The sequence below is a fragment of the Bombyx mori genome, chromosome 11 (genome assembly GCF_030269925.1).
Source record: "Bombyx mori chromosome 11, ASM3026992v2".
Lineage (NCBI taxonomy): Eukaryota > Metazoa > Arthropoda > Insecta > Lepidoptera > Bombycidae > Bombyx > Bombyx mori.
This window is the reverse complement of record NC_085117.1, coordinates 15,897,457-15,923,168: the sequence shown is the minus strand read 5'-3', so window position 1 is coordinate 15,923,168 and position 25,712 is coordinate 15,897,457. Positions and strand designations below refer to the sequence as shown.

General features: G+C 39.4%; 1 protein-coding gene across 1 annotated transcript; it reads left to right on the top strand.

The window, feature by feature from the left end:
* Positions 1-469: 469 nt before the first annotated feature.
* LOC101742129 (opsin-3) lies at positions 470-22,809 on the top strand. The gene is made up of 8 exons (XM_004932868.5): positions 470-682; positions 872-1,063; positions 5,705-5,920; positions 6,539-6,669; positions 8,503-8,642; positions 18,492-18,685; positions 20,476-20,577; positions 21,390-22,809. The coding sequence occupies exons 1-8, from the start codon at positions 621-623 to the stop codon at positions 21,502-21,504; spliced, it is 1,152 nt and encodes a 383-aa protein (XP_004932925.1). The 5' UTR covers positions 470-620; the 3' UTR covers positions 21,505-22,809.
* The last annotated feature ends 2,903 nt before the right edge of the window (positions 22,810-25,712 follow it).

Here is a 25,712-nt window from a genome sequence, read left to right as displayed (position 1 = left end):
ATTTTTAAAATAAGTGACAGATGTGTCAAGTTTAATTAATATAAATTAACTAGCGGACCCAACAGACGTTCTCTGCAAAAATTCATTCAAGTCGATCCAGCCGCTTTGTTTTAGTATAGATAAATAACCTAGATACTGACTGCAGTGCCATCTGTCGGGCTGATTTGTAAATCTAAACCATCCAGGATGCCCCCCAAACGCATATAAAAAAAACATTCAAATTGATTCAGCCGCTTAGGAGGAGTTCGGTGACAAACACACACACACAGGAGAAATATATATATATATATAAAGATATAATAAATCTTAGTAACTATAACAAATAAATTGCAACAGATTGAGAACTCCAGGCCGCGATTTGATTCACGCTTGACCAAATGAATTAGAAGCTTTACTATTTATTGAATTAAGGAATTAACAGACACGCACGGCATGAAATGATATAAAAGTGTTTCCCCACGGCTCATCAGACACAAGTGAGAAGCGACTTGTAGTCGGACTACTCACTTCGTCATAAATACAGTTTATTTCCAACAAATAACAATTTTATCCTATGTTAATAGTAATTTGAATAAACTCCTACATTCGTTCGCCATTTTGTTAACCATCAAACACACAAAATGGCGTTAAATTTCACGCAAGAAATAAGCGACATCGGACCAATGGCCTACCCTTTGAAAATGTAAGTATATACTTACGTCCTATATTACTTTTTTATCTAGTGACCATTTCTTAATTAATTTTATTAAATACATATATAGAAACTATACCTACTCGGAAAGCCATATTTACCTCTACAACAAACTTGTGAGACTCTAGGTACGACAATAGCTTCAAAATGCAGCAAAATAGTTCGTTTTTCCACTTTTAGGGTTTCTAGAGAGATGGTAGAACATATGCTTGGCTGGAACATTCCAGAAGAACATCAAGACCTGGTTCACGAGCACTGGAGGAACTTTCCATCCGTCAGCAAATATTGGCACTATTGCTTAGCTTTAATATACGCAATGCTGATGGTTACATCACTCGTCGGAAACGGAATTGTTATCTGGATATTTGGCACGTGAGTGTTTTTGAAGTTTCAAAATATAAACGAACCGACAAACTGGCAGTCCGTCTGTTGTTAGCCAGCTACCGGAGTCAATAGATGAGATTGTCAGTGTGAAATATAAGAATAAAATTTCCATTGCATAGGTACAGATGATACAGACCTAATCTTCAAACCTGAAACGTGATTATTTTAAAAAAAGAACCAGAAAGGCGTTAAGAATCCGAGAACATTCAGATAGTTTCTTACCATTACCTACTTAAAAAAATTGATAGTTTTTCGAAAATCAAATAACAAAAATAATCCATTATTATTATCCAAGTTCGACTATACCTATATATATATATATATTTTTTTTAACTATATTCATCGAAATCTTCATCATAATTCATAGCAAAATATTTTTGTTCGAAAGATATATTTGACAGTGGAACTATCCATCGTCAATCGATTTATTTCACAGTCGGTTTTTTTTATAAACAATAATCATTATTTAATGAAACATCCAGAATTTCGTTTTATAGGTATATATCACTACATAGTATAAAACAAAGTCTTTGTCCCTGTATCCCTATGTATGATTAAATCTTTAAAACTTCGCAACGGATTTTGATGCGATTTTTTTAATAGATAGTGATTGAAGAGGAAGGTTTATATGTATAATAACATCCATTATGTAGTGGAGAAATCAATAATAAATTACAGTTTCCGAAGCGAAGCGAGGGCGGGTCGCTAGTTTTCTATATTACGTCAACGATTAAAGCGCAATAATTGCACGAAACAAAGCAGAAACAGTAAAGCCACCCCAAACAGAAGCACATCAAAAATATTTGCCAAGCTAAGGTAGTTAGAAAATGAAACATTGCTGAATACACTTCTTCATCCATTACTAGCTTCCTAAATGAAACGTTCAAACCACGTCTGAGTTAATAACGTGGAACAATTTGACGATCGGATCGAGTGCTCTTGACTGCCGTCAGTCGTCGTCGGTGATTTAATTAAGTTTCTAAACGTACCGAGATGCCAGGCCCGGGTGGCGGAAGCCCTCGACGTGACAAACAAGTTCACAATTAACTTAAAACTCGCTATTTGAGGCGTAACCCATTTTGTTTCGCTTCGGTAAATAGAGAATAGGGCACCAAGATAAATATCGTTATATTCGTATAACGTTAAAATAATAAATTACAGTACGTATAAAATGTAATAGACTGCAAGCCTGATTAATAATGATCAAAAAAAATAATAGTTTTAAAAAAACTAACAAAATACGCTTTTATAGAAATACCAACTAAAAAATAGAAAATAAATTTTAATTATAAACAGTGTAAGAAAAAATGATTTTATTGTAAAAAAAGCGTGGGGTGCATGGTATCAGTAGTTATAAATATTTTATGAACAGATATTAGTAGAAGGGTTATTTTGCTAATATCCTGAAAAGCACCCCATGCTTTTTTAACAATAAAATCATTTTTTCTTACACTGTTTTTAATTCAAATTTATTAAAATTTATTTTCAATTTTTTAGTTGGTATTTCTATAAAGGCGTATTTTGTTAGTCTTTAAATTATTTTTTATTTTTATTTTTTTAGTTGAATTTCAATTTTTTCAATTTTTTTTTATATATTGAATTGTCATCGGTCCTTAATAAGTATACAAAATTTCGAGTTAATCCGACGTTTTGAAGGTGGTCAAAATCATGTTCAAAGATTCCGTTACAATTTTGTATGCAGTTGGAACAGCGCCCCTAGCGGCAAAGGTTTTTTTATTTTTTTATTTGTTGCTAATTGGGTGGACGAGCTCAAAGACCACCTGGTGTTAAGTGGTTACTGGAGCCCATAGACACCTACAACGTAAGTGTGCCACCCACCTTGAGATATAAGTTTTAAGATCTCATTATAGTTACAACGGCTGCTCCACCCTTCAAACCGAAACGCATTATTGCTTCACGGCAGAAATAGTCAGGGCAGAAAACGTAGGCAAACGATTCCATTCCATACAAATATGAGCTAACTTTTACGCTATCGAGAACGTTAAAAAAGTCACACTAAGCACACTGATCTTACCGTAGTCCGAAAATTCATTATTACGCGAAGTATTCATTTCAGTTGAACTTTGCGAACACTTATTAAAAATACTTACCGATTTTAAGAAATCACAATGAGAATTCTTGTCGCTTAAGATCGTTGTCGGGTATGCGAGAGAGGCGCGAGCAAAGTTCTAAAACCACCCGGCGGCCCGCGGCGTCGCCCGACACTTCGGAAAAACTTTCCGATGTTCACCATTTCTACATTTCTGTTGGGATTTTATTTATCTCGGACGTTTTGTTCGCGATATCTGTGCCACGAGCGGGTTAGTATTAGTTCTGAGCGAGCGAGCCTTTTCAAGTTGTAACGCTTATATAAATAAATTCATTTTAAAGGAGACCGTGGGGCCTTTGTGTTTGCTCACAGAATCTGGTATGACGCAAAGCTTAATGATGATAAAATCTCAATGCAACGCAGAGCTAAATAAAATAATATATATTTTCGTTGATTATATCTATAAAGGTAAGAGAGGGCGAGACAGAGAGAGAGTATGTTTTATTGTACACAAAATAAATAAAAAATACAAAATATTGAATACAAAAAAATACAATTGGCGGTCTTATGGCTAAATACGATCTCGTCCAGACAACCATCAGATGGACAAGAATCATTAGGAAACAAAACTACACGCAGTGTACCTATCGATTGGGATATAGATATACACACATACATAAACAAATATGAACAAGATAATAATAATTGGAATAAGTAGAATAGAATACCCTGATTTAAATAGAACCAACATGTTTAAAATTCATTTTTCTTTGCATTGTCATCTGCTTATCATCTATTTTCTGTGATTGAAGTCCCTCGTTCATCAGAAAGTTAGTATATATTATAAGATAAAATGGGGTAAAAAGTCCTCATTGCATAGAAATGAATTAATTTTAATTTCAAATACCAAACCATTGCACACACTTAAAACCACACACATTTTTAGACTCGTTAGTTAGTAGGTATTTCTTTACCAACTTAATTTGCAAACTACAACTAATCTGACGCAGACTGTATATAATAAAAGCGAGTATCGTCGAACTAAGTAGTACATTAATTGAAAAACTCACGAAACTGTTATCTATATATTAATACGTGAAGCAAAAACTTTGTATGTATCCCTTTTTACGAAAATTGCGCGGACGGAGGAGTATGAAATTTTCCACACTTATAGAGAATATAGAGAAGAAGTGCATAATGCTAATATTTTTTTAAATAATGCATAAAAGATACATTAAATCAATAAAGAAAACATTACACACACTATATACCATGTATTTGACGCACACACGCATGCATACTAGTATTAAATAAGTCGAAGTATGGAGTGAATTCCCATGTCCCTCCCTCGTCATTCCCTTAACATGTAAAACGGAAACGTATTTCTGCGAGTTACAATATAAAACTTCACAATTTCGGTGACGCTTCAGTTTGGAACTGTATGTTCGAGTGAATAAAACTCCGAAGGCTCGAAGAAATTTCGCGAACAAAACTTTTTTACTAACCAAATGCTTGTCAATTTAATTCTTTATTTGCATATTTTTTATTATTTAGTTTAAATTTGTGACGTGAAGCTCGTTAAAGCATCGAACTCATTCAGGTTTTCTTCGATATCGCTTTTGAGAGAGCTAAACTGATAAATCTGATTTGTGAAATATTTTTACAGCATTATTTATTGTTGAATACATTGTGTAACTAATCAGGGGTGCTCCTTAGCGATACAAATAGGATACTGAAAACCTTCCGTGTGGACGGAAAACACACTTAACCAACAATAATTATAATTAAAATTACATTTACAGTTTAATCTCGCACGTTTTTTATTGTCATTACTAGCTGACCCGGCAGACTTCGTAGTGCCTCAATCGATAAATACACGACAAACAAAAGGAATCCGTCCGACGGAGGACACATCAAAGGGAAAACAAAATTGTTATTTTTATTTAATTCCGAGCATTTTCATATTTATCTACCTTTTTAAACCTTCTCTGGACTTCCACAAATAATTCAAGACCAAAATTAGCCAAATCGGTGCAGCCGTTCTCGAGTTTTAACGAGATCAGTAGTCTCGTGAAGATAACTATCGTCGTGGTATCCGAAAAGATACTTTACTGGTGGTAGGACCTCTTGTGAATCCGCACGGGTAGGTATCACCACCCTGCCTATTTCTGCCGTGAAGCAGTAATGCGTTTTGGTTTGAAGGGTGGGGCAGCCGTTGTAACTATACTTGAGACCTTAGAACTTACATTTCAAGGTGGATGGCGCATTTACGTTGTGAATGTCTATGGGCTCCAGTAACCACTTAACACCGGGTGGGCTGTGAGCTCGTCCAACCATCTAAGCAATAAAAAACAAAAAATATGGCGAATACATATCCGTTTGCCGAAAATGAAACCCGTTTTGGAGTTATATCGTTATTTCAATGTATTTTGAGATTTCAGCCCAATATCGATGTTTCAGCCCCATATTAAGGATAGATAGTTGCATTAACGTTATATGTCTGTGGGTTCATTAATTGTCATACCGTGGATCGCTTCCATCTGCGCTAATGCGAAATTCTTAAAAATTATTTTTTTCAGTTCAAAATCTCTACGCAGCGCGAGCAACATGTTTGTGATTAACTTGGCTATATTCGATCTGATGATGATGCTGGAGATGCCTCTGCTGATCATCAATTCATTCTACCAGCGTCTCGTGGGATACCAGTTGGGCTGTGACATATACGCCGTTTTAGGTTCCCTGTCTGGAATCGGAGGGGCCATCACAAATGCGGTTATCGCATTCGATAGATACAAGTTAGTATCGTTCAAAGGTTTATTAGATCTCTTAGTGATAAACATACTTCCTTAATACCTACTTTTTAAACGACTTCAAAAGAGGAGGCGATTTTCAATTCGACTGTTTTTTTTTTTTTTGTTTGTTACCTCATAACTTTTGACTGGGTGAATCGATTTTGATGATTCTTTTTTTATTAGAAAGCTGACGCTTCCCGTGTAGTCCCATTTCAATTTAGTCCAGTTCTGATGTGTGATTGGGAGTGATGAGTGTATATTAAATTTTTTTTTCTATATTTACAATTATTTGTATCTATTTTGAAATTATTTGTTATGAAATTACTCTCAGATTCTAACATTCTTTATTGTGTATTTTTTATGTAGGTATTAATGCCATATTTCACATACCTACATAGTTTTTGCGCATCAAAATAACATTTTTTGTACATACATTTTGGATGTGTTATAATAATGCTATAATCGAAAAAGTCATTGTCAAATGAATATTAAACCTCATTGGACAATCCTTACAAAATCCATGACTAATTTTTCTCTTAGCTTGCAGAATGAAAACATTTTTTTCGCATTATTTAGAAACTACGTAAATGCAAATAATTTATATGCTTAATTTGCTATCAGGACTATCTCCTGTCCATTGGACGGTAGAATCAATAAGGTGCAAGCATCTCTTCTTATAGCCTTCACGTGGTTCTGGGCATTACCATTCACCATTCTACCAGCTTTCAGGATATGGGGACGATATGTTCCGGGTAAGTAATATAATTTGTTTTTTATTTTCCGTCTTTACTGTTCAATACCGCGTAGTTTCACTGTATCATTTCCGACGCGTCGAATGTTTTACAATTTCCGTGATCACGACGGACGATTATAAATATTAAAATTAAATTAAAAATTAAAAATTTCCAGATTAAACGTTGGTTTTAAATTAAGTATTTTAATACATTAAGTCGCCTTATTGCACAGAAAAGAATGCTTCTTCGTGATTAATGACGAAGAACAGTTAGAAGTAAATTTTGTAGAAAAATATATATATATATACATTAAACGAACCTATATATATTATTATACGAAGTAACTGAAAACATTTCTCACCACCGGTAAAACATACTGAACATGCTTTAACCAATCAAATTATGACCTTAATTCATAACACAATAACCCTCTCGCAACGGATACGAACAATTTATTTATGAATTGTATCGGCTTAATAATGCAGTTACCAGGAATTATGGCGGCGACAGCGGGTGCAAATCGTCTGATCAAGGTTTCAATAACATGATAGCAGGAAATGAAAATGAAAAAAGGACAAAATTTGTTTGAATTAGCATTAACATTAGCATTTTTGTGTGTATCACGTGGATATTATTGAAGACAAAAAGAAAATACCAAAATTAACGTAATTTTTGGGTGGTATATTTGCACTTGATTGTACTCATCGCCATCTCCCACATCTAGAGAATCAATGAATAAAGAGATGAGATAGAGATGGAGCGTGGGCGATTTTCGCCAGTGAAAAACAAAAAAAAAATCATTAGTGATAGTTGTTGCTGTCATTAATACTGAAAATCAAGCAAGACGTTGAGCAAAAAATCTTAAATTCTATTTATGTCTTACGAAACTTTAAATAAATTTAGACATCATTAGGTCTTAGGTTTAAAATTTAATGAGATCTGACGGTTAGATTATCTTACAAGGAATTGGCTTAAATGTCCAGCCCGCCTTAAGCCCCAAGGGAGAATACCGTCCAACGCGACTTTATAATGCTCTTAACTGAACTTTATCATTTTCTCAGTGGCATGCTAATTATAATTTTCTTATATACTTAAATATAAGGTATACATAAAAACTTAAAAGCTCTTACAGTTCTAGAGTTTGAAGTAATCTTTTAAAGTTGGCGGCTAGCGGGCACCTAGGGGCCTTAGTTGTGGTAATTGTAGTGGTGTTTTTTGTTTTTTATTGCCCTTGTACGTAGACGTGCATACGGCCCACCTGATGGTGAGTGGTTACCATCGGCCATGGACTTCAGCAATGCCAGGGGCAGAGCCAAGCCGCTGCCTACCGCTTAATATACTATATAATCATTATATACTATGTACATAAGTCTCTTTATTTACTTCGAATCACTGGTGGTAGGACCTCTTGTGAGTCTGCACGGGTACGTACCACCACCCTGCCTATTTCTGCAGTAAAGTAGTAATGGGTTTCGATTTGAAGGGTGGGGCAGCCGTTCTAATTATACTGAGACTTTAGAACTCATATCTCAAGGCAGGTGGCAGCATTAACGTTGAAATTGCCTATGAGCTCAAGTAACTACTTAAAACCGGGTGGGCTCTGAGCTCATCCACCCATCTAAGCAAAAAAAAAAAATATATATAAAAAAAAAGCGAGTCCAACAATTCCTTTTTTAGACTAGCTTGGCCCCGCGGCGTCACCCGCGGTACGACAATAACCGCAGGTAACGTTGCGGGACTCGGCTATCAATAATAAAATTTATTTGCTTCCGAAGCGAAGCGAGGGCGGTTCGCTAATATTAACTATGATTCAAATTAGGTAAAAGTAACTTTAATGTACATTCGTTGCAGAGGGATTCTTGACTACATGCTCGTTCGATTACTTCACTGATGACCAGGACACGAAAGTGTTCGTTGCCTGCATCTTCGTGTGGAGCTACTGTATCCCGATGACGCTCATATGTTATTTCTATTCACAGCTCTTCGGCGCTGTAAGTAAAACAGTCTACCCACGAGAAATCTAAATTCAAATTAATGTTCATCGTATTTATATACAACTTCGTTCATCATCTATACTATATACTATATTAATATATAAATCTACAGTGGTTTTTACTGAACCATGCATCCGATTGACTTGAAACTTGGTATCCATGTAGAAAATACATAAATACTTAATGGATAGGCTAATATTTATATGAGTGTTGGACTCCCTAATAATAATGAGAATAAATAATAATGTTAATTTTAAATGCGCAGCGAAGCGGGCCAATACGGCTAGTTATATATAATGTTAATTATGATATACAATATTTTGAACTGTGATACGTAATATATTTCATAGTAAGCGCATAGGTGAAACTTAAAAAGTATAACATGGAACATTAATTTTTTTAGTGCACAGATTAATGAAAGATCTGACATTAAGTGGTTACCGGTCGGCGTGAAGTTGCAATAGCCCCATAAGCTACTAACGATTAGGTAAGGGGAAAAATAAGTGGTTATTAAAGCCCATGGACGTCACAACGTGAATACTGACATCAATTTTGAGAAATCTCTGTTATAATCTATAACAGTAGCCGGTAGGCAGCGGCTTGGCTCTGCTCCTGGCATTGCTGAAGTCCATGGGCGACGGTAACCACTCACCCTCATGTGGGCCGTATGCTCGTCTGCCTACAAGGGCAATAAAAATAAAAATAAATAGTACACTCGTCTTCGAGCAGCAACGCAAGACTGCTTCGTGGTAGAAATAGAATGTCGATACCTAATCGTGCGAGCTTAGAATACGCCATTACCATTGCCAGTGCCACTGCCATTGCCAGTGCCATTTAATACTAGTGGACAATCGTAGTAATTTGGTATCCGAGACCGCTTCTGGTTATTCTCCGGTGAACCCTTTATTCCTATTAACCACTTAAGACCAGGTGGGGCGTAAGCTAATTCACCCATCTATGCAATAAAAGACATACATATATTCAAAATCAAGCAGACTCGATATTCGAAATACACAGAATATACGTTTTCTTCACACAATTCACATTTCCCGCAAACATAAAGTTAATGTTGGAATTTTACCCATTCCATTAGTTTTGCTATTGAATAAGTTCCAATTCCCTTCCGTGTGCCAACTATAGGTAAAGGTTTCATTCGACAATGCTCGTAGAAGCGAAAGGGCCAGTTCCGACCTATTTAATTCGTTAGGAGCTCCCACCTCACGCTGTACACTCAGAGGTTTTAACTGTCGCATTATATTATTAATAGCTTCCGGTTTTTTTTTGATACAATTTATAAATAAGTGTGTTTTTGGATTCCTCTTTCTTTGACATGACTTTTTGTCCTCCGTACCGGACCTGCAATACCAAAAATGCAAATTTACTGTGGAATCATTTTTTAACATGTGTCTGGTTTTTATAAATTAATACACGCGCAACGGACTCATTTACGAATAGATTATACTTAGTGTAGCGAATCAGTGTTACAGATCTAAAATTAATTATTTCCTCTTTTATGATAGCCCGCACGGGTAGGTACCACCGCCCTGCCTATTTCTACCGTGAAGCAATAATTCGGTTTGAAGGACGAGATAGCGATAGATTATGAATAAAGATTAAATATTATAGTCACACTCGATCCTGTGATAGGAAATCAATAAAATATACTTAGCTAAACTCACAAATAGTTTTAGAATGTATCTAACATTTTAGCTTTAACACTTTTTGTAAATTAAAATTTGGTTCATAACCAGAAAATCACCACAAAAATGAGACTTAATCATTAAAATTTCAACCTAGAAATCACGGAATTTAAGTGACGAAAAAAATCGTTCTAAAAGCTACGCTCCAAGCAAATTGTTTCGTGATAAATTCGTAATGCAAGTAGGAAGTTTACTTGTCGCAAACTTACCTAGTATTTCATTAATAGAATTATGTTAAGAACTTTTTAGCCCTATAAAATTAACCAACGCTAAAGATTCTTCAGATAATCTTCTTGTAAAACAGCACGTCTTTCCACCTTTTAAAGCGGATTAGTTAATTCATTAAGCAAAGTTTGGCTTCGTGGCGTTGGTAAACTAACTTACGGCTGCTGTTTCATCTTTTTATGATTGAAAGTTTACTGGTGGTCCGAAGGCCTTTCCAGTTTCACCAGGACAGGTGGGCGAGCAAAGGCTCAGCCAAGAGGGGTGGGATTTGCTAACAACTGCCCGAGCGCCTCCGAAGGAGACCTAACAACTCAAGAGCAATTGTTTCGCGAATGAATCTACTACCGGATCGGAATCGCGACCCGCTGAGAAGATCCGGCGAGAAACTCAGCGGGCTGATGCATGGGTTAGGTTGCACGTCGACCTCTTTGTCGAGTTCGACGAGTACGGTTACCGGGGTCCCTAAGCCTGCCCCTAGTATTAGAGCTGAAGGCATCTAATGCAAAGGTTATTGGATCTGATGGATCCGTAAGGACGTGTCTAGGGCGTCGACGGTGACTGGCTCCTGCATGATCAGGATTCGGGGAGTAGTCAGCGGCGACAACGATAAGGCGATTATCATGACGCATAGCCTTATAGAAGTATCGTTCCGACGCTGACTTCATGTATTTCCGAATTGATTCGAGGCCCAGGTCGTCGTGTAGGTCAACGTTCCTCACGAACCACGGAGCCCCGACAGCTAACCTGCAAAAGCGGGATTGTAGGGATTGGAGGGTGTCTATGTGTGTGCGGGCCGCGTGAGCGAACACCACACTCGCGTAAGTCATGACGGGCCTTATGCAAGTTTTGTAAAGTGTCACCTTGTTCCGAAGGGACATTTTACTCCGCTTACAGATCATGGGGTAGAGTCTACCGAGAATAAACGCGGCACGGTCACGGACTGATTTTATATGCGGGCGGAATGTCATCGATGCATCCAGGGTAACGCCCAGGTACTTGACCTTCCTGGCCCAGGGTATGGGTTGTCTAAAGAGAGTAATCGGGGGTGTGAGATTCCTCCTCCTAATCCGGGAGGAAATCCGTGTGGAGCTTCCCCTCTGAAATAGCACCGCAGTACTTTTCGCTGGGTTGATGTCTATGCGCCATTTTCGGAACCACTGTCCTAGGGCTAGGGCTGCGCTCTGAAGCTTCTTCGCGATTAGGGACTTATTTCTACTAGAATAGTAAACAGTCGTGTCGTCGGCGAATAAAGCTAAATGGGTCGGCGGCGACCGGGGAATATCGTTGACGAATAAGCTAAATAGGAGGGGTGAGAGGACAGAGCCTTGCGGGACTCCAGCTGTGAGAGGTCGTGGGGAGGAGCGGGTTCCCTCGACTCGATATCGAAAAGAGCGGTTCGACAAGAAGTCCCGTATGATGAGCACGAGACTATCCGGCACGCCCATGTTGAATAGTTTGAAAATCAAACCATTGTGCCAGACTTTGTCGAACGCTTTTGCGACGTCGAAGAAGAGAGCTCCCGTGTATAACGGTTTTGGTCGATTAAGCCCCACAAGAATGTGCTCCGTGAGGCGGTGCACCTGTTGAACGCATGAGTGATTTGTACGGAATCCGAATTGTTCATCGATAAGAATGCCCTTGGATGAGACGAAGTCTCTGAGGCGTTTGTAGAGCAGACGCTCATACAGTTTGCCTAGAGACATGAGGAGGCTAATCGGGCGGTAGCTCGTCGGATGATTTTTTGGTTTACCGGGTTTATGTATGCCGATAACGTCCGCTTCTTTCCACACCGCGGGAAAGATACAGTTCGCCATAGCGGCATTGAAAATAGATGCCAACATCACGATGAGTTGGACGGGTAGAAGTTTAATAACGCGGTTGGATATACCGTCGGAACCGGGAGCCTTGCGAGGACGTAGGTCTTTGATCAAGTCTTTAACTTCCATCGGGGTGACGGGTGGTAACGCATCAGAGGGTGGCAAGGAGGCTCTGCGTTCTACCTCACTGTCTACTAATTCTACATGAACAGGGTCCACGGATTGAGTGCTGGGCGTGCACTGGGTTTGCAATGTATCGGCCAGCAGCTCTGCTTTTTCGTCATCATCGAACGCCGCGAGTCGGCCTGAGGGGCCTACGAGGGGGGGCATAGTTACTACCGTATCCGATTTGAGAGTACGAGCTAAGCGGTAGTAAGACCTTTGAGAGGGCGCGAGTCCTTCTAAGAAATCAGACCATCTGGCATCTCGGACTTCGGTGATGCGAGACTTTACGTCGCGTTGTAGGGCACGCATTCGAATACGATTTTCCGCGGTAGGATACCTATCGTACGCACGGATCGAGGCGTTCTTAGCTCTAAGGAGTTCCCTAATATCGTCGGGCAATTTGAAGCGGTGAAGGAAGTCCTCCGCTACAACTTGCTTCGATGACCTATCTAATGTCGAGGTGATGTGTGACGTTACGATGTCTATGGCTTCAGCGGTATCCTGAGGAGACGGGATAGAGTCCGGACTAAACGGAAGCGATGGTGGATCAGATTCAGCCAGGCTGATGCCCAGCGTGTGCCAATCCACCACAGTCCTCGTGACGGGAACGGAATCGGGAGCGCGACCGAGCTTCATAACGACGGGACGGTGGTCTGAATCTAACTCTGAAACTACTTCGATCGAGTGTAAGCGCAGAGTTACGTTTTTTAATAACGCTATGTCGAGTATATCCGGGCGATGCGCGATATTTAGCGGGTAGTGAGTCGGGGTTAGCGGAGCGACGATATCGAAGGCGAGATCATCGACTAACGCGTCAAGCCGCCTGCCATTCGGGGTTGTGGTGTGTGAGTTCCACCTGATGTGTTTACAATTTAGGTCACCCGCCAGAATGACAGAGCTCCCCATACCGAGCAGCGCCTCGATATCACTGCTTAGAACGATCTTATCCGGTGGAAGATAAACGGACGCGATAACGATCGGCGCGTGTCCCGTCAGTGAGATTCGGCACACTGATGCTTCGATATTAGCGAGCGCGGGAGGATCGAGCGGGACGCAATGCAGGGCTCTTCTATAGTAAATGACGGTACCACCACCACGGGCAGAGAGCCTGTCGTTCCTGACCATGTTATAGTTCGCGATTTTAGGGTCACGGCGCGCGGGCTTAAGTAGGGTCTCCTGCACTAAAAAGATATCAATTTGGTGGTCACGCAGAAAGTCAGAAACCTGATCACGTTGATTTGCGAGACCGTAAGCGTTAAAAAATCCTATCGTTACGGATAGGGGCTTTATTCTACTTATATACGCCATTGATTACCGGCGGAGTGAGGGGAGGACGTACGTATTTAATGACGCGTATACGTCGGCGTATTCCTGCACAACGGCGATAAAGTGTTGTGCAGTGGAGGCAGCGCGAATGGCGTCGCCCAAAGCGTTAACGCGCTCAAAGTTGATCGACTGAAAGAAGTCGATCGCTAAAGCGAGATTGTCGGACGCGGTCGGAGGGCAAGTCGCGGGAGAGGGACGAGTCGCGGGGGCGGGACGAATCGCGGAGGAGGGAGTTGTAGCCGTGTTCGTGTACGGCAGCGGTTTTGCCCAGGCCGAGACACTGGGCACCGCCGCCGGAACGAACGCTGGCTTAGCCTGCGACGCAGAGGGTGCCGAGGCTTTGATGTCTGGGCCGGAAGCTCGGAGGCGGTTTTGGCGGGCGACGCGGCGATTTATTTTAGGGGCTCGGGGGCAACCACGGTAATTCGCGGGGTGACCCTGTGTTCGACACAGGACGCAGCTAGGCGGTTCCGTCGCGGTTTTTTGGTCGCGAGCGCAGAGGGCCGTGGCGTGATCGCCCAAACACTTAACACATCGGGGGCGCGCGTGACAGTTACGGGAAGAGTGCCCGTACAATTGACAGTTATGGCACTGGCTAGGAGTGCCTTTTTTATGGGGGGCTTCGACAGCGATACCAGAGAGCCTACAGACGGTCTGTGTGTTAAAGATTTTCTTACCCTCGGGGGTAGGCTGGAGAGCGACTAGAACCATATTATATGGCTCCCTACCGCGACCGGTGTGCATACGGTGCACAGAATTCACTGGTAGGCCTTGTTCTAACAGGTCGGCTTTTACGAGCTCTACATCTAACTCTTTAGGGATTCCGCGTATTACAACGCGGTGTTCGCGCTCCTCCTGGAGCGTATACGTATGGAAACTTATACGCTCCTTACGGAGGTAAGAAGAGAGGGCCCTATGGTCGTCGGGTGTTTGAACCTTAATTTGAATGCCGTTCGCGAGGTTACGGGCATTCGTGAAATTTATATTTTTGGCCTTAAGGGCCAGGCAAACTCGATCCCAAGCTGCCTTCTCCTGAAGGATAACCGGGGGAGGGGTCTGGGTTTTATTTTGTGCCACCGGACGCGGCGACGGAGTGGCACGGGCTGGGGGCGCAACGGGAGTCTGAGGGCGGGGGCGCGACGCGTTCACGGCTTTGCTAATTTTAGCGGCCGCGGGAGCTCGAGACTCCGCGGCACGCTTCTTACCCTTCTGTACCAGGGTGAATCCATCCGTCGATGAGGCGGGGGCGAGGTCGACCTCCATGTCCGAGTCAGAGTCGGAGCACGAGGAGGCGGGTGCAGGCGACCTACGAGCAAGTGTAGGTGTTTTAGAGGGCGCGACGGAGGCCGCGGATGATCGCTCAGCTGAAACGATGGTCACGGCGGACGACGCAGCAGCTTTTCTCGCCAGTATAGGCGACACGGGAGCGGCAGGCACGACAGAGGCTGCGGTGCTCAATGCAGAAGCTCTGCACGCAGGTACAGGCGACGCAGGAGCAGCGAGCGCGGCGGAGTCCTCGAGAGGGCTCGCAGTGTGATTGGCCTTGAAGGCCAAAAACTCCGAGGCGAGCTGTGGGTGGCGAAGTCGGAGGAATTCCGCGAATACAGCGTCCATGATCGCTGAGTACCCAGGTGGGGCGGCCCCGGGTCTTGAAAACACTCGCCTTGCGGCGAGGCCCCAACTTCTCGGACCTGAGCGGTTCTATTGAACACAGGTGGCAATGCGGCGCGATTACTACAGGACAAAGAAAAAGCACAACAAAACAGAAATTACGAAAAGAAACAAAACAAATAAATACTTGCAGGAAACCACTTTGTCGGCAGATGTACCACGAACACAGAAACAACAAAAGGAAACAAAACAAATAAAAACTTCCAGAAAGAGCACTTAGTCGGCAGATGTACCACAAACACAGGCCGCGCGAACAATGGCCGGGCTAACAAAAGCCGGGCGAACAAAGACCGGGCGATCGAGTGGACGATGAGCACGTCCGCACGTGACGGGTGCCTCTATCGGAATGTTTCATCTATTATCAATTATAGATTAGCACTATGGTTTTTACGAATTATTCATTACTCGCGTTGAAATAACATTTTAATATTTATTTAAATGCTTTACTGGCGATCTGTCTGCAATATTTGACGTCTGTATGCCGGTGATAATTAAATATTTCATAACATGATCGGAAATGTAAATGATAAGACAATCACGGCAAAATTGTGTCATGTCTCCAAGTATGAGTGCATTAGAAAAAATAGCTTTGAAATAATTTATTTATCAGATATATTTTCTATAATTAATGGACAATAATTACTTTTGTTTCCGAATAATTCTTCCAAAACCATGCGAACAAATTTACCGTATAATGACCGTATTTTCTTCGGTCTTCGTGAGTCGTAGACTTTTTTTCTTTACAATTTAATTAACATACATTCTAATATTGAAATACAATTTTCGTAAATTTTCGAACACAACTAAATCATCAAGATCAGTGGAGTAATATTCACGTAATGCTGGAACCAATAGACACAAAAACAAATTGTATTGATCTTCAAATTGCATCAAACAAATTCAACAAAATTATAAAAAAAGAGTTTGATAGTAAACTAATTAATCCTGATATAAACTTATATGCTGTATACCCGACAATAGAAACGAACGCGCCACATATCGAACTTCAATTACAGACAGCTTCCGCAAAATGTCAATAGGAGCTGTACAAAGTTTCAACTCAATCGGATGAATGGTTCAGGAACGCATAAAGGACAAACAAATATACATTGATTTGTATTTCCACTGTTTCGAATAATTTACAGTTTTCCTGATCACCGTCCGTCTTATAAAACTAAAATTATAAACATGAGATTAAAAGGTAATAGTAGTCTTAACTATGTCTATGCTTCTCAAAAATCAAAGGGAATATGTACTAGATTTTATTTATACAGCTCAGCTTTTTCACAATTCAACATCAATACGAGAAATTCACAAGACTCGCACAAGTTTCTGAATAGAAAGAAAACATTCGAAATAATAAAACCTTCTAGAATTTTCTCTTAATATAATTCTCTCCGGTCCATTTAAGCGTGGAAAATCCGAACTTTACCAAGCGGGCGTTGTAAGAATCTACTCATTTGCGTTTGAATGCACAAAATCCCGATATTTTGTCGATGGCTGTGATGAGGCCTTGGAATCTGGTAATAAGTCACAAACTACGCCCCAATGAATTTACGTAGTATAGAAAAAAAATTGATTGATACTATTGTAATGGACAATACATTTCTATCAACCGTTCAGCTTTGAATTTAACCACCAAATGTTTTTCTCGTGAGTGTCGTAAAAGCTACTAAAGGGTTCACCGGAGAATAGGCATTAGCGTTTTGTGAGTATTATGGCAGCGTACTGCAGTCGCCAACTGACTTATATTGGTGATAAGGCGTATTGTAAGCCCACAAATGTAGGTACCAAATTTCTGCCTGTCTGCGTTGCTACAGACATGCATACCGGTTTGAAGGACGGGACACCCTTTATACAATACAGTTCTGACTTTAAAAATATATTTATAGAGCTATTTTTAAGCATTCCCTCCAATTTATAGAAAAATCACATATGCACGTCTGACAAAATCCTTAGAAGACAATCAGTTTTATGTTTGGCTGTTCAAAAAAATCATATTTGAGTTACGCAGTGCGTCTTCTGTAATTTATAACAAAACTTACGTCTCAAATTCAATATTTATGACGTTAAATTCAAAATTCATAAAAATTAAAAGCGAGCCTCTGCGATAAAGACCACAATATCAGCATTCGGGTAAAATTTTAACAAATTTCATAAACAATCGGTTGTTTAATATCATTCCACCTCTTTGAATAAAACCTTTCGAACGCAATTAATTTGTTTCGTATACATCAAAGAGAATTTGAGCTGATGTTGTTGTTTGTTTGTTTTTCTGCGATATAAAGTGGTGTTTTTAAATTGTAAACACGAGCGAGTTACGGCCTCAATAATCAAGGCAATCGGTGATTGGTTTAATCGAACGCAATTACTGGTGGTAGGACCTCTTGCGAGTCCGCGCATGTAGTTACCACCACCCTGCCTATTTCTGCCGTGAAGCAGTAATGCGTTTCGGTTTGAAGGCTGGGGCAGCGACTGTAACTATACTTAAGACCTTAGAACTTAAATCTCAAGGTGGGTGGCGTATTTACGTTGTAGATGTCTATGGGTTCCGGTAACCACTTAACACCAGGTGGGCTGTAAGCTCGTCCACCCATATGCGCAATAAAAAAAATACGATATGATATATTTATTTTTACTATTAAATTTAAAGCCCATATTTTAGCTAATGCTTCGATTGTGTGATCAATGCAGCTGTCTTTAAGCAAATGAGCAGTTTGAAAATTTAGTGGTACCGACAATCGGAAGTTTTAGACAAAACATCACGAGTAGCGTAACTCTAACTTCACGAGAAGATATAATCGAAAAAACCGCGACGCGTCACTGTTGCGCAACAGAACCAATCTGTAATTTTATTTTCAGTACGAGCGAGTTGAAACATTTTGATTTTGTTACATTTACACAATAAGAATAATAATGAATGCGTGTAATTGTTTCGTTAGGTTCGTCTACATGAACGCATGCTACAAGAGCAGGCCAAGAAGATGAATGTGAAGTCATTGGCGGCAAATAAAGAAGACGCCAGCAGGAGTGTGGAGATCAGAATAGCTAAGGTCGCCTTCACCATATTCTTCCTATTTGTTTGTGCGTGGACACCTTATGCATTCGTCACTATGACCGGGGCATTTGGAGACAGGTCCGTATATATATATATGGTCTTATATTTATTGAAGTGAAAATTTCTTTAGAATCGTTGTGATTTCAAACCGAATGCAACGGAAAATGTGTAGGATGAAGCCAGCAAAGAATGAGACAGAAATATACATACTATTTAATACAGCGCCATCTGTGAGATTTTTTAATACTAACGTGTGTATGAAAGCTCTTGTAGTGAATTTTAATTTAGGATTATACGTGAAATTAAAATATCAATTCACAGAGGGCGCTACCTTACAATTACTTACTAATGACAAAATTTTACATATACTTAAGACGTTTAGGATAATTGTATTTTAATTTTGGAAGGTTTCACTTCTACCGCGTGTGAATTGCAGACATTTTTTTTATTTTCATTACACTGAATGTCTGAAATTGCATTTTAAACAAGCTGTTTGTTTTAAAATCTGCATTGGAATGAATGAAATTTCCATTGCGGTAAGTCGAGAGTAGAGTGTATTAATTCGTGCACCTTTAAGTAGCTGCGTCAGATCGAAGTCTCAATTACTTGATATAGCGTTTCCGTAGTTAAGGGCCTGTGCACACCACGTTTTTTAAACGCGCCGTCGACGCGCGTTTGTAGCGACACAAACGCGATAAGCACGCAAGTCAGAAGCAGCCTGTAGACATTTGCACGCCTATATAAATTCAAATACGCGTTTGAAATGTTTTAAAAGCGTCGTCGTCGAAATCGCCGAAAAGCGTTTTAGAAACGAGCGTCGACGGCGCGATTATAAATCGTGGTGTGCACAGGTCCTTAAGGATAAGACGCCCGGTGTTCTCGTATCGTACGATTGTGCCTTTGTTGCAACCCTAAAAATCAGGCACTACTTTTTCTAATGAAATACACGTACTTAACACATATTGTCGAATGACTTCCACAATGACGGAATAACATCGTCTAATACAAATCAATCCCGCTAAAAGTATATTTTACGTAGCTACTCGTGATTGTACCCCAAGGAAATGTATAAACATCCAGCCTTTTTGTGTCGCGATGCAGTAATGCATTCCGGTTTCAACCGTTGTACTATAGAATTAAGACTCATTATTCAAGGTGGGCAGTAAGTCATCTAAGCAATAAAAAAATACGGTTGTCGCCTGTCGCACGCTTCCAACTGAAACGCATTATTGCTTCGTCACAAATGTACGCGCCATTTTGAGAAGGCGGCACGACATGAGAACCCTCTCATCGTAGCCGCTGGAAACTACATACCCGACCCAGTAGACCGAATGGTAAACCGTCGACGTCGCCCAAAGCACGTCATTACGGATCCTCCTGATCCATTAACGGTGCTTTTAGGCACCACAAGCACCGGTCACCGTCCTCGTCGAACCCGTCGCCTGCGACGAAGGGCTCGACGAGCGATATAACCCACAGACACAGCCCACTGAGTTTCTCGCCGGATCTTCTCAGGGGGTCGCGTTTCCGATCCGGTGGTAGATTCTGCGAAGCACTGCTCTTGCTATCTTGCTGGGGTCAGCGTTAGCAACCCTCTGGTTTAAGCCCCGCTAGATCACCTACAAACGTTAGGGCGAAGCTGAAATAGCCTCTCAAGGCTATCAGCATAGGTAGGAAAAAAAAAACAAATGTACTGAACGTTGGATCCTATACGAGCGGGCTCAGAGTACGCCCCGCCACCATTAACATTCTACGAGTATATGTACATCCGATTCGGCTAATAAGATATGAGAGTGTTAATCAAAAATTTAAAAAATCTAACTGTTACATTATATTGCATGAAATCTAAATATATGAATTATTTTCAGGAATTTACTGACGCCCATAGCCACAATGGTACCAGCGGTATGCTGTAAGGTGGTGTCTTGCATAGATCCATGGGTTTACGCCATTAACCATCCAAGATACAGGTTTGTAAATTCATTATGCGTCAACTATTTATTTTGGTATTTTATATTAAGCAATGCTTCTTCAGTATACTATTAAACACCTTAATTAGATGAGAAGACGAGCTGATCACGGTAAATGGCTTGAGTGGCGAAGTCCTAGTTAGGATTACGGCTAGCCTATCAATCAAGTTAGCTTATTAGTTTGCGGCAGAAATAGTACAGGCGCTATGAACCATATGGATTCACAACACACCCAACCTACAGAACACTTCATAATAGTAATTAGAAAGGAGGCTAAGTAGGAAGATAAAGTAGGTACTGTTGGAGGGTAGGAGCAGCAGTTTGTAGAAAAACTGAAGCCACAAAAAATTCACTTTCAATGGACTACATACTTCCGTCCTGAAACGAGTTTTGAGGAGATTCATCAACCAGGCATAGCTGACATCCTTAAGCAACGATAACCACTAACTACCATGTGGTATTATCATCTGTTAATGAATGGAAGAAAACAAATACCCTCGAATTCTAATCGTTCTAATTTTTGAGCTAGTAATACCTTCTTTTTTTATTACTTCGATTGGCGGACGAGCTCACAGCACACCTGGTGTTAAATGGTTACCGGAGCCCATAGACATCTACAACGTAAATGCCGCCACCAACCTTGAGACATGAATTCTAAGTATTAACAGTACAACGGCTGCACCACGCTTCAAACCGAAACGCATTACTGCTTCACAGCAGAAATAGTCAGGGTGGTGATACCTATCCGTGCGGAATCACAAGACGTCCTATTACTAGTATCTACCTATATACCTATTGCTTTCTTCTGACAGGGCCGAGCTCACAAAACGTCTCCCATGGTTGGGCGTTCGCGAATCGGATCCCGACGCTGTCTCCACAACAACCAGCGTCGGTACTGCTCAATCGCAAGCCACGGCCGAAGCTTAAGCCCGTATTTTATTACGTACTATACGATTTTCTTCGACTTTCACGAGTCTAAGATCTAATTAAAGCTACTTTTACGGTCAAATGTTTTGATTTTACCGTTACCTACGCTTGATTTGTCGGTAAGCTGTTATTCATTCGTCATCATTTGAATGTAATGCCAAAACCTAATGGAATACAATGAAAACCGTAAAAGTATTTTTAATATTATGTAATATTGAACTGATGTTAAAAATTTACTATTTTCTAGATTTTCTAGACTAAGATGTTCAATCTAAAGATTTCGATACAAGGTTACATAAAAAGAGTGATGCGCACCCTTTAAATTTTACACTCAATAACAAAATAATTTCAGTTCGATTAATTCTTGAAGGTAAATCTGTTAAACTAAATTGAAATTATACTCACCACGTAATATATGATTCGTTGCGAATTCTAGATTATTATATATTTAATGCGTCACAATAGCATGGAGTGTTTCTCTGGTGCGATTCAAGATGAAAGCAAAGAATAACTTTGCGGAGCATCGTCCGAAGGAGTCCTTTGATGTTTGTCCGAGGGCTCGCAAAGGGATTGTTTACGTTGTTCGAGGCTCCAAGTAAACTTCATACAAAGTTGGACGCGCTTAAATATCTCGACAAACACCTACATAATTAGACCTAGCCGGATCCTTGAAAGGAAAAATTTAATGATGTCGTTTCATTGCCAATTTTAAGTGAGGTTAAGGACGTTCAGCTGAAGCAGTGTTCTGTTGTGAATTATAATTTCGTTTGTTTAATTAACTGTTTTCATACATTTGTGCTAGCCGTGCGTAATTTACAAACAGATTTTAACTATTATATATATTTTTAAATTATTTCGGTAAGGTTGTTTACCTCTTTCTACTTTACGAATTAGGATTGTTTTCAACACAGTTTATGTTAATGCTTCTTTACTATTACTATTTATTAGAATACATAGATTTTCGTAGGTACCAACAAAACACATTGTACCATAATTAACTATAGCTGGTTTAGAACGAAAAAAAATTAAATTTGAATTCTGTATGGATCTGTGAAACTTTAAAGTACATACGACTGTAAAATCAAGACTAATGTAATTCTTGACATTAGTTCAATACCTAATAAATAAATGTATTGTAAAATGACAATGCCTTGTCAAATGGATTCCGATATACTTACCTAACTAAATGTAGTGTATTTTTTTAATGGAGCATAATAAAACAAAAAAATATAAAATGGAAGAACCCGACGACAATGGCCTCTTTTGTTTAAAGTTATAAAGCAAATAAAAATATTCTTGCAAAGATTTAAATGTTTTCTTTTCCCAACTTTAACAACCTGTACGTAAAAAGCCAAATTAATCTATCTATTCACTATATTAACCCACATTAGATAATTATTTTATTTTTCCGTGGGGTCCTAGCGCTATAAGGCTTTTTAAGGAAATAGCAAAAAGGTTAGTCGACATCACAGGAGACCGAAGAAAAAAAAGAAAAAAAAAGATAGATAGAGAATTAGTCTTAGCTATTCAAAGGGGGAACGCTGCCAGTATCTTCGGAACCTTGCCTAAAGGGACTCATTTTAATAATAATATATTTTAGTTATTAAATTATTATTATTTTATCTTTACTGGTGGTAGGACCTCTTGTGAGTCCGCACGGGTAGGTACCACCGCCCTGCCTATTTCTGCCGTGAAGCAGTAATGCGTTTCGGTTTGAAGGGTAGGGCAGCCGTTGTAACTATACTGAGATCTTAGAACTTATATCTCAAGGTGGATGACGCATTTACGTTGTAAATGTCTATGGGCTCCAGTAACCACTTAACACCAGGTAGTGTGTGAGCTCGTCCACCCATCTAAGCAAAAAAAAAATATTATTATTATTATTATTATTGTTTATTAAGTTTTTTAGTTTTACGTTCATTGTTAGAATTGATTGCATAATTTATTATTACTTCATATTAATGTGCTATTACAATATGGAAACAAATCGAAAAGACATTTTATCCGGGAACTGAAAATAACTACCTAATGAGGCTGGCAATGAACAAGCTTATTCTTTGAAGCTTTTTTAAACGGAGGGCTCTACGCGGTCGGGCACTAATGAAGAGCAAAATATACGACAGATATTTTCATGACTTCATTTTATCTTACGGGACTTTTAATGGTGACCATTTTTAGAGAAAAAAACGACTGTTTTTAAATGTTTAATATACTATCCACAGAAAGGTGACTCTATTGTTACATCACATTAGAAGAAATATTACGAAGCAGAAACTTATAGTTTAGAGTATTAAGTAACTTTTCGGATAATCTTTACGAAGTCTGAAAGCTCTGTGTCTATCTGGAGGTTTCGCTCAATATTTTGTACCATACATTCCATAAATATAGTTATATTGAGTTGTATGAGATAATCCAGTCATCTTTTGTTACCATCGCGCACGACCAAATAGTACAATTAATTTCAAATTTCTGTTTAGTATTTAGTATCGTGTACTGAAACGATGTCGCATTAAAAAAAACGTATAGTTCGATTCTAATAAAATGTTTATATGGCTCTTGAAGGACAGACCTGAAGACCCAACTGATGCTAAGTGCTTACCGGAACTAGTAGACAACATAACATTAATGCTGTCGCCCACCTTGAGACATGAGCTCAAGCTGTTTTGGGGATTAATTTTTATTACATGATGTTAAATGTAATAAAAATTACACGGCAAAGCATCATGTTTATTACATGATGCTTTGCCGTGGAAGTCTTATAGGTACGTGGGTATTTAATTAGAAAAACTATTATCCGCCTGCAATATTCGAATGCCCCGACAATCTCATCACTCGATACAGTTAAAATGACGTCACACCCATTGGTCACCTCAACTTCAAAACGTAAAGAAAACTGATAAAGTAATATTTACAATAATCATGATCCTTAAATTTTAAGGAAGAACTCCTGTTTAGACGATTTCCCATCAGGCTAGAAAAAGGTAAAGACAATTTAAAAAAAATTGCATGTTGCCATTTGTCATCAGTATAGCCAGAGAACAAAAAAATCATCTCGTAATCTTGTTGTTAAAAACGCGAACTCTAAACTCATTAGGGACAGTAACTTGTGTATAAGCCTCCAAGCGCGGTCTGCACTATATAGGGTTGTCCAAATCGACTACAATAAAATATATTTTTTAGATTGTAGATTACAAGGTCAGCTTAATATCTGATCTATAATCGCTTAGAGATAGAAACGGACGAGATGGTAGTTTAATAAACGCCATATAAATGAATAAATTTTGAGGGTTGGAAAGCGTGAAGGTAGTTCATGAGCACGTATAAGGTATTTATATAAAGGGATTGTACAAAAAAAATGGTATAATGAATTTAATTTTCTGACTGTACGCATTTGTGACAACCCCCAGTTCATAAACACGAGCGCTTTGTATCAAGACACTTTGTTTGACATACGACCATAGTACGCGATATGAATTCCTCAAACACAGTTGAGTTGAGTGCTGCTCCATAATGTATTATGAAATGTCGCTTATTACAAACGTGTGGTTTATACCGCTTCAAACCACCACATTATATGCCTTCTTGTTTTTAACAAAATCCAAAATGAATTTAAGTTTAAGGCTAATTCATGTCTGGGAGACCGCATGTGTCCGAAGAAGCTCATAACACGTTCTCACTTTTTTATTTTATTGCTTTGATGGTTGGACGAGCTCACAGCCCACCTGGTGTTAAGGGGTTACTGGAGCCCATAGACATCTACAACGTAAATGCGCCACCCACCTTGAGATAATAGGTAGGGTGGTGGTACCTACCCATGCGGACTCACAAGAGGTCCTACCACCAGTAATACAAGTTTTAAAATATATTAGAAAGGTTATCAATTGAGGAATCATTAATTGAGCGTCATGTCTTTTTCATGATTACCTAACAATAACAATCAAACTTATTTACGGGCTTTTTAATAAGCGTTTCATAAGTATTTGTTTTCTCTTAGCACGCTGTTATTTATAAACCTTGACATATTTTCCGATATACGCAATACCTATCAGTCCCAAAACAAACGAGTGTTTATTTCATTAAAACATAATTAAAAGTTGTTAAACGTAAACAAAAAGCGTACATACTCGAATATTTATTAACGTTATTAAATTTCATCACAAAATAAATGTAACGCATACAAAAAGTCTGTTCAAAGTAAATTATCTATA

Coding starts and splice junctions, on each gene's coding strand:
- LOC101742129 (XM_004932868.5), top strand. CDS start 621: ATGGCGTTAAATTTCACGCAAGAAATAAGCGACATCGGACCAATGGCC. Junction 6,670..8,502: donor ATGGGGACGATATGTTCCGG/GTAAGTAATATA, acceptor CATTCGTTGCAG/AGGGATTCTTGACTACATGC. Junction 20,578..21,389: donor ATTAACCATCCAAGATACAG/GTTTGTAAATTC, acceptor TTCTTCTGACAG/GGCCGAGCTCACAAAACGTC.